Here is a 12,009-nt window from a genome sequence, read left to right on the forward strand (position 1 = left end):
TTAATTTATCAGCATCAAATTTCATCAGCCATCATGCTGTCCATTCACCTAGCTTTGTTAGCTCCTTCTGCAGTTCCTCTCAGTTTTCTCTAACATTGACCCACCTCATTAATTTTGTCAACTGCAAATTTTGTCACTTCAACTCTAACTTGCTTTATGTGACTGATGAGTAATGTATTTCCTGCTTATATTGTTGATCTGCCTAATTATATTCCTCTACACTTGATGCACTAAGTGTCTCCTCTTTCCCTTCAGCCTCCCCCGTGGGAGGGGAAAGCAGCTACTGACACAGCTCACAAGTTCCAAAGGGACTTTCTTTATATTTCAGTTATATCACACAGTTCAATGTATCTCCCTTGTTCCCCAGAAAAGTGCCACACTGGTTCCTTATTTTGTTGTTGCTGCTTCTGAATTTCGCTCTGAATCAAAATATTAAGCTGTGAACTTTTCAATGGGTTTACAAATAGCCAGGGCATGCGTTGAAAAGCAAGCACTTCGAAGTCTCAGCCAAACACAAGTTTTGTCAATCCAAATTTTTTCACGTCGCCAGTGGCTGAGAAACACTACTTAAACGTTCAGTGGAAAATGGAGAACGAGGGGTAGGGAGGGAGGGAGGGAAGGGAGAGGATTTTGCACACATATTCTTTAAAAAGGAGCCATGCATTGCCCACACCCCTCATCTTTATCCAGTGAAACAGGATCATCTTTTATTCCCTGTTATTTTTCCTCTTTTGTCACAAACACATAGGGCTCAGTTCTCCACCCCTCACTCACTTGGAGGAGCACTTACTCTCATGAGCTTTCCCGTGACTTTTGGAGTCAGTGGGACTGCCCATGGAAGTTCTAGTTAAAATGAGTAACGGTTGCCGAGTCATACCCATATCATTTATTGTAGGATGCTGACATGTGGCAGACAGGACTGTGTGATAAAATGTGCCCTTGTAAATGAGGTTATATAAACACACTGTTGCGCTTTTGGAATAAACTGTACTAGGGGCATATATAATGACAGTGTGAAGGTTAAACAAGTTATTATGGCAACAGCTATAGGGGAAGAAACTTAATTGTTTTCTCAGACAGATCAACTAACTACACCAGATCAATCAAACATTCCTGTCAGCATCAAGTCACAAATTACAGCACCCCGATTTCTCCAAAATGCTATCATTCAATGTGACTGACAGCCACGCTGCACCTTAACTTGCGTTTTGAAAGCCTGTCTTCTTTGTCATCTCTAATTCCTTGAGGACAGACTTCCAACCTTCAAAACCGTAAACTGTCTCTTCAGATGAAGAAACACAGAAACTGCCCCACCCTGTTTCAAGCCAATCACCCCGAACTGAAGCACACAATCTCACTATGGTGCTGAGGAGGGCAAAGGCCCATACATTTAAAAATAGCCACTCTGGAAGCACACTATAGAAAAGAATGCAGTTTCATGCATAGGCACTGGAGGGGCTGTACAGCTATTTTGCAAATGCAATAGAATCCTGATTTTCTAAACTCCACTATCTCAACCTCATTATCCAATGACCTGCCAGTGTGTCTACCTGCCTGCCAAGCAAATTGCCAGCCTGTTTGTTTTTAAAATGTCCAGTCTGTTTATTGCTTACTGCTTGTAAGGGACTGCAACCATTTGTATTTATGTGTCCTTGGTGTGCCAGAAAAAGCAGGGTCCTTTGATCCTATCTTGGAAACTCAAGATAGAGGAAAGCCTTGGAAAAATTCTGAACATTCTGAACATTAAATATGGCATAAGAAGTTCAAGAATACATAAATTAAGAAAAAAATGCAGAGACTTTGGGCCAGATCCTCAGCTGATGTAAATCAGCACAGCTCTGTTCTAGCCCTGTGATTCCTCCCCAGGATCAAAGAACATAAAATTATGAATAGTAAATGATCCTGAGAATGATTCAAAGATTTAATCTTTGGTTTTGATGAGAGAGAAGAAGGGAACTGCTCTTTCAGGACCCCTGCTTAAAGAGAAAGCACTTCAGTTTTGCTTGAAGCTGAATGGTCAGGAACCAGCAATCATGTCTTAAAAAGACATGGAACGAAGTGGCTGAAATTGTACAGGAAACAGATGAGAGCAGCTGATGAGGTTGCTAGGCTGTGCCTGTGCCAGACAATGGAATGTCTATAATGGCCTGTCACATGAGCCAATTTAGAATGACAATAAAACAGGCTTCTTGGTATTTATTGGTGTCACTTACCTAGTAAAAGGTTGTCACTAGTCTGGGATTTGGCACTCACATACTCTGTCTCCTGCTGACAGAGAGACCTAGAGAGTGCTTCTCTCACGTGAACATATTGAAACAGACTGGTCCACTATACATATCAGAAGAGGACCTGAACAAATGGCACACTCATTGCCATTTACTACTCTTATAAGTTGATCTGTGTTGAAACTCTGTTTGCAAGTGTAAGGTTTGCCTCTGAAAAGCAATTCTGCTCTTGGATAACTTGGAAGTGCAACCTGATACTTGTTATATTGAGCCATCCCTACTCAGGGTATTTCACATTTTCCTGCCTCCTGATATAACATGCCAGCTGTAATCAAAGCATACTATGGAGTTATGAAATAAAGACCACAAAACTCTGCACTTGGATGATAAAAGGAAAGTGCCACTTTATGAAATCATCAAGCGATCAGACTTACAAGTGTTGGGCATGTCTTGCAGAACCATGGGGTCATTAAAAAGCTGATTCTATGGAGAGAAAGCATGGGTATTGTCAGGCTCTGAGATCAGCCTTCTACCAAAGATTGAGGAGACACACAAAATTCAGGTTGAAACTTCAGCTAAATAAAGTGAAAAACTTGCTTCTTCCTACCAGACCCAGTTTCTGATAGGGAATGTGTGAAGGATTGTAGATTGCAACAACAGTGAGTAAGGAGACTGCCATTTCTGTGATGAGACAGTTGTGGAGATAGTCTGACATCTACACGGAAAGAGCGAACTAGAGTGAATGTGACAGTGAGGAGGAAAAGGACACAATCTCCACGTTAGTTTCTGCACATTCGAAAGCTGTGGAGCATTTGAAAAAATGTATGCTGTACACGGAAAGCCAGCATGACTGCAATCCTGTCTAGCATCGGATGCTCCCACAAACTCTTCACACAAAGTCTTCAAGAGATGAGTTGATACTTTATTATAATAACTGCGGGGGGAGGGAAAATGCTTTTGATTGACTTTTTCTCACAAAAATAAACTCTAGTATTTTCAAGGTACAAAGGGCATTTAGCCAAGGGGAACTGAGTGCCAAACAGCCATTTATGCCTTTGAAAATCTCTCCCTCCACAAATGTTGTTCAGTGCACAGGCTGAACTGGTTGTATGAAATGTATAAAGTCACAGCGTATAATCCAGATGCATTGCATTTATTTTATGTTAATTGCATAAAATTCAGTTTATTTTTAATTGGCTCCCTGATTAAGGAAAACATCTGGTATCACGCAATAAGGATACTATGCTCCTACGTAAACAGGGAACAACAGGCAGAAAACAAATATCATGCTCTATGGTTCCTCTGAATATACCTTTTTGCCCAAATTTTCAAAGGATTGTGTTTGAACTCCTCCCCCCCATCTTGAATTACTCACCTGTGTAAAAATGACCACTCCAACCCAACAAAGCAACATACGTTCACCTAACTAAGCCCTCTTCCTCGTTAGCTCTCCCTTAACTTCGGATTCCTCCCACTGTGCTTCCTTTTGACCAACCAGGGATCATGGGATATGTTCTGGAGTTTGGGCCCAGATTAACCCACCTCTCCCCATGGAGGGGCGCTTTATGTGTGGATCTCCCCTTGTCTACGAAGAAAGGGTATTGGAGTGCCTCTGTGGTACTCTTCCACCCCTCCCCCAGGGACTCTCTGTGCGGAGCTCTCTCTGTGCAGGCTAGGGTCTGTGCATAGGAAGGAAATGGGGTCAGAGCAGACCAAGGTAAGAGAGGCAGGCTGGGGCAGGACTGGAAATATACCCGTCATCCACCCTTTGGCGCAGCAGAACTTCTTCAACATGGTGCTCATGCTGTATTAACCTTTTCATAGACCCCTCCCACACCAGAGACCCCCAGAGGGTTTCTCTGGCAGGTCATTTTCAATGGAGCTTCGCCTACAAGAGGAAAGGGCAGGCAGCCTCCAGGATCCTGACCCACAGTGGGAGTACAGGACCTTGTGTGGATGACCAAAGTCACATGCAGATATTTGGGGCAGCTATTCTGAAGAGGGCACATTCCTGCCTAGCCCCTTTCTCCCACTGGAAAGTTCTCTACAAGAAAATTCTCAGAAATATCAGAGTAAAAAATGGCTTTTACTATGCGAGGGGGCAACAGCAGGGGCCTAAATACATGTCAAACTGTATTATGCAAATATTCCATCCTTCCTTCCTTTCTAAAAACTGCTTTTACCATGCAAACAAACTCCCAACCAGTGTTTAAACATTAAACAGCATTGATGTAATAACACAACAACCACTTCCCATTATCGATATATCGATACATTTCTCTTTTCAGGAAAAGATTTGTTGGCCCTCATTATGCTGTTAAGTCTGTTTTAAACATGCTTCTGTTGCAACTCTAAATTGCCTCCATCCCGCATAGATTTAATATTTATCTCACTTCTACTGTCAAGTATTAGAAGCAGGAATACAAAGCGACCAAAAAGCGAAGGTGAAAATGCCATTTATAAAAGAGAATTCAATACCACCTCCTCTTAATCCGTCTGCACTACTGTCTTGACTATTTGGTTCTGTTGACTCAAAGGTATAGCCAATTGTTTGACTGTTCTCGCAGTTTGTTCTTTAAAATGTTCACGAGATGAAATAATTGAATTTAGCCAAATGTATTGTCTAAAGACGAAACAGTACAATAAGAAAAGGAGACATACACACCCTCTTTTTGGGAAGCAAATTCTCACAGCATGTTCACCTAGCACAGAAGGTGTTCTTCAAAGAGATGCATTTCAACTAGTAGTATTTGTAGGATGATTTTACAAGTTACAAAACTTTTTATGCATCACTAAAATTGAACCCACTAGTTCCTACCAATCCTTAACTGCTTGTTCTGTACCTTCCTTATCTTTGTTTTGGATACTTGCATTCAGGGACACTAGTATTCCTGGCTTGTACTGGGGCAGAACATTAATGTATTTTACCTTTGACAAATGTCCTATTTTCTAATTCCAAAGCTGACTTCAGCTTTGCAAAGTATTGTGGGATATTGGACATGGGGCAACAAGAGTTGTGGGTAGAGCATAATACAGTCAGGTAACATAATTTCCCAACAAGTATTTATATTATGATACGGAAGGGCCAGGGAGAGAGTGCTAGAGGGGAAATATATAAGCTCAAGGCTAATTAAGGTGTGGTTCCCTGTAGACTAGGGAAGGTGGCTGCAGGTTAATTGGAGCACCTGCAGTCAATCAAGGCCCTGTTAGGAACCTAATAAAACCCCCCTGCTCCAGGCAGACAGAGGAGGAGGAAGGAGAGAGGGCTGGAGCTTAGAGGTGTGCTGTGAGACTTGGAAAATCAGAGAACCAAAGTAAGGGGGATGCTGCCCTAGTAGGGGAGGGAGACTCCCTTCCCCAGCATCTAAGGACTGCAGGTAGCCCACCCAAGGTGGAAGAGGGTAAGAACCTGCAGGGGTTGAGAGGACTGAGGCTCAGAGTGAGGGGCAAACCCAGACCCCTCCCCTGCTTCCCTCCTTTACCACCTTCCCGGGCCACTAGCAGGGCCATTGATGCCCCAAGAACAGGGGCAAGGGGTGGCATCTTTTCTCCCTGCTAAGAAAAGTGCAGGACCCACCAGACTAACATTGGCCATCTTGTCACAATATGTAATGTATATTCTATTAATATCATGCCACTAATACCTTTTTAATGTGGTGTGTAGTATGCCTAACATATATGTAATATTGGCTAACAGTCCACACTGTGTCCCACATTTGGGTCTTGGCAAATAGACTCAACTGCTGAGAGTCCAGCATACCAGAGAAAGTTCTCACTTTGTGTGGGTGAATGGGTTTGGATAAAGACTTCCACCCCCATCCCTGTCCCCCCAAATCTGTGCACACAAATTGAAATTAGCCCTTTTTTTAGTTTTGAAAAAGATCAGTAAACTTTCTCATAATTATTCATTTTCTCCCATTTCTTTACTTTTGGTTTCTGACCAGACCCAGATGTAAATACTGTGGGTGAAACCTTGAGCTTACTGATATCAATGTCAAAGCTCCCATTGACTTCCATGGGGTCAGGATTTCAGCCTATAGGAAGAGCTGTTCTCATGAGATTTTCAATTCACTTTTGCAAACTCAAAAGTGCTGGACAGTTTAGATAAGCATGACCAAGTCTCTAAATCATTTAAAGTTCACCCTTCACTTGTTTTCACCAACTTCTTGGGAAATTGAGTTACCTGCATCTTAGTAACAACCAAGAAGGTCTAGGTGACCATGGATTTATCACAATGTGCTTTTTATTTAAACCTTTTTCCATAAACTGAGAGGAAAATGAGGATTTTTGTTGTTGACTTTATTACTTTTGAGATTTATTTTTCCTTTTAAAATCAGTGTATGGAAACAATTTTTGTTCCCACCAACAGGCACTCTGTATGCAGGAAGCAGCCGGGGCAGAAACACAGCTACAGGAAGTTTTAATGGAAAAAGTAGAAGGCTGACCCGGTCAGCAGGGGTAAGTAGAGATGAAGACAAATTCCCTTTTCAATAAAGCAAGAACAGTAGGGTTCAGATAAAGAAAAGGAAACAAAAAACTTAATTTTGTTGAAAATTCTTTTTATTATTTGTGTTCTAAGAGGCCTACATCAGAACCAGTCATTCAAGACTCAGATCTGACTCTGTATTGAAACAGTGCAACTTGATCACATCTATATAATGTGACCATTAGAAACACCACTGTATTAGCAGGAAGTTTGCATTCACAGCTTGAGAGTATGGGTCTGATTCTCATTTACAATAAGGCTGTTTACACTGCTCTGGTAGGGTAAAGAGGCCTTGAAGTGGTTGTACACTTTCACCCACTTTAAGACCTCTTCATATTTACACTATCCTATAGAAAGACTCACAATCAAGCCCTGTATAATGGACCCATCCCAGGACCCTAAATTTGTAAATTCCCAAACTGGGAGAACGTTAAGCTCCCAATCCAAACTTCCTGGCTTGGGTTCATCTCTAACTTTTTCTAAAGATCAGTTCCATGATTTTTTGCAATATAGAATACTTAACTAATAGGTAAATGCAGGAGATACCTAGGAAAATGCTAAACGTTGCTTCAGTATCAGACCCACATTTCTTAAGACCTGAGTCAAAGCTCATTGCAGTCTATGGGATTTGGCTGGTAATGAATACTGAGCTATATATATGATATATATTCTATAGGTCTATAATAATAATAATTATTATAACTCTATTATGGTTAATGTTCTGCAAAGTGCTATATGCATTTACACAGATGTAAAAATGTTTATTATCAACAGCCAGTCTATGTACACTACACTGAAATGAAAAAGAAATCCTGGAGGAATTTTTAAAAGATTGGATGTGCTTGCTTGTTAACTGTTAACATGGTATAGGGTTCTTCCACTAGGTATAGGCCTGTGTAAATAAACATATCAGTGTCTCAGTTTTCCCTTCTGTAAAGTGGTGGCAATAAAGCATATCTCAAAAGTGTGTTGTGATGCTTGATTCATCAATGTTTGTAAAAGCGCTTTCATAGCCTCAGATGAAAGGCACTTTAGAAGTGCAAAGTATTAGCATTAGTAATACTAGATAAAATGTCCTTTTGAGTATGAATCATGCTTTTGCCAAGATACTACTTGAATTCAAAGAAGCTGATTATCCAGAAAGACTGTTTCCAAACATCTGTGTCTCTAATCTCTTGGTTTTCTAAGTAGCATTCAGGGTTTAGCTGAGCAATTCAACTTTACTGTCACAGTTAAAAATAACCCTATGTGATGTTTTGGAAATGTAGGGGTTTCTTTATTTGCAGCCAGAGATATGAGACCTGATTCTTATTTATACTGAAAGCCCATTACACTGGCAGATCCTTAGAGTATGTCTTCACTGCAGAGTTAACCCAGGCTTTTGTTCCTAGTTCCCTTCCTGTCAACACACAAAAACCTCTTATGTTTGGTGCTTTCAACCAGGGTAGCTAAGGCTATAGTCCAAAGCCAGAGTGAGACTTTCATTTGGGCTGGGAACCCACCTGCTTTGCAGTCAGGGCACTGGTTTAGCCACTCAAATGCTGATAATCCTCCACTGCCTTCCCAGAAGGACAGACAAGTTCTCTTAGTTCACTAGGAAAGAATCATAGAGCAGTTCAACTTACTGTAGCACCAAAAGCCATGGGATATGCCCCCAGAAGTCCTAGTGACACAGGGGGGAGTGCAGCACCACTGAGGACACAGTAACTTGTGTGTCTTTGCCATGGGGGGGGGGGCTCACTACTGGGCTAACCTAGGCGCCGATCACTTATTTTCGGGGTGCTGGAACAATTCGTATAGTGGAGGTGCTGAGAACCATCGAACCAAACTAAACCCTGTATATGGTGGAAACCACTTCAATCCAGGGGTGCAACAGCACCTCCAGCACCCCTAGTTCCAGCACCTATGCTTGTGGTGACCACAGTGAAAACACATTGTTAAAGTAAATAAAAATGAGGCCCATGCTCTCCCAGGTGCATGTGCATGGTACAATGGTGATGTCACCAGCTAGCTAGGAAATTCTGAGAGGCACCAAAGATTCAGCTCTTCTGGCATAGCCTTCAATGGAGGCACACAATTCAGAAGCCCTAGAGAGTTGATCCCATATAACAGGCTTTTCTACACAGGGAAATTTACCAGTATAATTCTATTGCTATAGTTATACCAGAGAAACTCCCCATGTGGAGACTTTTATTGTGGGATAAGAGTGCCTTTTTCTGCCTTTACCTTATACCAGTTCCAAAGTGACATCAGCTAAACTGGGAAAAGGCACTCTTCTTCTTGAATAAAAATGTCCAGCTAGGGAGTTAAACTGGTATCGCTTTAGCCATTTAAAGATAACAGCATAATTATGCTGATAAATTTCCTTGCCTAGACAAGCCCCCAAAGTCCCTTAGAGAGGCTTTCAAAGTATACGTCCTCTGCTAAATATTCATTTTTTGAAAAGCTGCTCTCACTAGGGGGTTAGATGACTCAAGTGACTTGATAATGACACACAGAGCCTTTCATCTCTTGATTACCAGTTCAAGTCCAGCCCAGGCTGATAATGAGCGACTATGTGATGACTCTATTGAAATGAACTGATAGTCTGTTTCCAGTGGACAGCTGTCCCTCTTGCAACAAACTAGCCTCCTTTGTTTGTCATCTCAGTAGACAGACTAAAGACAGAATGGGAGAGACTGTGAATTGCTGTACCCCCTGGCCTCGAGAAGAGGCTCCTCAAGGGTAAGGTAGAGACCCACTGTTGGGATGGAATGGGGAAGCTTGCATTGACACCACCTTTTAACGGCCATAAATTCACTAAGAAAGAAAATGCAGAGGTCAGGATCCCATCTGCCTGCCTAATTCAGCCCAGTTAACAAAGAATTGTTCACATGTTACTTTGTGTTACAATTTTACTTTTCTTTAGGAGGAGGAAATGCAAATATAATGAACAATGAGATGTCCCAGGGTGTGGGGTTCAGTCATCAGCTCTAGAGAGAGAGACTGCAACTTGTAAGGAATCTTGTTGATTTTGGAAAGGATGAGATCACTGGGAGGGACTTCAGATTATCTTCTTCCTCAAGCAGGAGCAGAGGCCATGGTATGGTTCAGGTGTTTTCTAATTGAAAAAAAAGGCATTAATCCAAAAAAAAAAAGTCTGCTCATTCTTTAGGTTGGTACTTACCGAAGAACCTAGAAAGTGCTAATTTCATTCTCCACCCTTTGCCACTAGCACGTCTGCAGCTGTTTCTGCTTTTCATGGGAACACATTTTGCAATAGCGCATTGTGCCATGCAATCCTATCTCCTGTGATCAAGGACATTTGCATTTAAAGACACTTTCTCATGACAAAAATATACCTTCCTCAAATGGGCTTGACTGCTTCAGTGCTATGTAGCCATTAGAGTTGGGGAAGCACTGAAAGGTTAAGATGCTACTCAGATAATAGAATCAGAGCCAAAAAGTTCAGTTGCTCACCCAGCACTGCCATCTGACCATTGGGTGGAATGGGATGGTGAAGAGGGCGCTCCTAGGTCTTCCCAGAATTCTTCTGTGGCCCTGTAAGTAGCGGAGGATGGGAAACAGGACTGGCTTACCCCAGAGCTGCTCTGTGGAAGCAAGGGGAGAGAAGCAATCTGGCCCTGGATTTCCCATTTGTGGTCCCCATCCAGCAATTACATCCTCTCATGCAAAGCCCCACTGGGGCTCTCTGCAGGTGCAAGGGTCTGGCTCATATGGATCCAATTGCAGAATTAGTGCCTTTTTTTTCCCCCCCATAGCCGATACTTTCAAAATGATGGAGTGATAGAGTCCTGCGGAGTGATAGAGTCCTGCAGGCTATGTGTCATTTTGCCTTTCCTCATTAATCTCTCCTTCAGTGCTATCTCCTTCCATATTTGAAATTTTTAAAAAATGAAACAAAAACAATCAAACGTTCAGATTTCTTTAAAAACTGTTAGATCTCCAATAAGCTCTATTCCTTTCCCCCATATTCTCTGTTGTGGACTTTGTGCAGCGCATCCCCCTGCCACTGTCTGATGCCGTTCCGAATGATGTTGTTTTACTAATTTAGAATGTAAGATACATAAGAAAGGGGTTTTGACTTGTTACATGTCTGTAATGTATCATGCAAATCGATAGCACAACATATATAACCTCAGACAATTATGAGCCACTCGTTACTTGAACTATGCAAACTTCATTGGGATCTGGAAAAACTGGACTGAAGAACAGGCCTGTTCATGAAACTTCCAGTGTTCTCCGCTTCTAACTACAGTATGTTGTCAATACCCAGAGAAAGGCTTTTTTTAATCTGTTGAGACCTATTCTCTACAGGGCATGGATTATCTCTTCCTCTGTATTTGGAAAACACCCAGCAGCCTTTTGGTGCTACCACAGTCTCCATAATAAATAATAGTAATCAATTCATCTTTTGTTGGGATGTAAAGAAGATTTAAATGCTGTGTTTTTTCCCCACATAATTCCCATATTACACAGACAATGTGCTTTCTGTTTATTTTTGATGAGAACCATTCCTATGATTTTGACTGAAATACTTTAAGCAGCTGATTAGGTTACCCATGAGATCTCTAATGAACAAATCACAGCTTTCTTAGCACATTGCATGGTAGCACGTAGGAAGACAATAACATTATTTGAATAATGCAAGTTTCAGTCTCTCTTTAACAGCATGGATATTTGTCTCTTTATACTTTGATTTCATAGGGAGGGCCCTCTACTGAATAAATGACATTTTTTTCTGACAGTAATTAAATAATTCAATCAAGCCTATCCAAAGAGATTGAAATAAAAGAGGAAATTATGTTGTTTTCCATAAAAGTGACTTGATTCCTGAAGTCTTGATTGACTCTAGAGAGGATTGAATTAATCAGTGTTTGAACTAAACAGAAGGTACAGTGCATATTGTGTGTGTATTATATATGCATGCACACACCAACTACACCTTCAAAACGTTATAAATGTACTTCTAGATGATAGTGTATTAAAATTAGGTGAATAAAATAAGTAAGTATCCATAATCACAGTGAGGCCAGTGTTGGAATCATACATAGCTGTATGAATACTGATTTTAGTACTTCCACTGTTATCGCTATTGTCATTGTGCCCACCCCCATCCTCTAAGCACATACATAAATATCCATCATAATAGGTCTGAGCACAGATATATTATCTTGTTCTTCCCTTCCCTCCATACTAGGTTGGCCAGAGTGATAAAATAACAAATGGCACCCCGGATTCATATGTTTGGACAAGAAGGTGAAGCATTCAAGTTCTGCTTAACGCAATTTCTTTTTT

At 41.3% G+C, this 12,009-nt stretch overlaps 1 protein-coding gene across 9 annotated transcripts in view; it reads left to right on the forward strand.

Moving 5' to 3' along the window:
• The window catches only part of LMNTD1 (lamin tail domain containing 1), a 297,086-nt gene that overhangs the window by 249,863 nt on the left and 35,214 nt on the right, over nucleotides 1-12,009 (forward strand). For all 9 annotated transcript variants that reach the window (XR_014713292.1, XM_084641002.1, XM_084641008.1 and 6 more), the window contains one exon: nucleotides 6,595-6,683. Coding sequence is in view for 8 of the 9 variants with exons in the window: in XM_084641002.1 (XP_084497128.1) it covers nucleotides 6,595-6,683 (89 nt within the window). In the remaining variant the exon portion in view is untranslated. The remainder of the gene's footprint in view (nucleotides 1-6,594; nucleotides 6,684-12,009) is intronic.

Source organism: Lepidochelys olivacea, assembly GCF_965140295.1.
Source record: "Lepidochelys olivacea isolate rLepOli2 genome assembly, chromosome: 1".
In the NCBI taxonomy this organism is placed as follows: domain Eukaryota; kingdom Metazoa; phylum Chordata; order Testudines; family Cheloniidae; genus Lepidochelys; species Lepidochelys olivacea.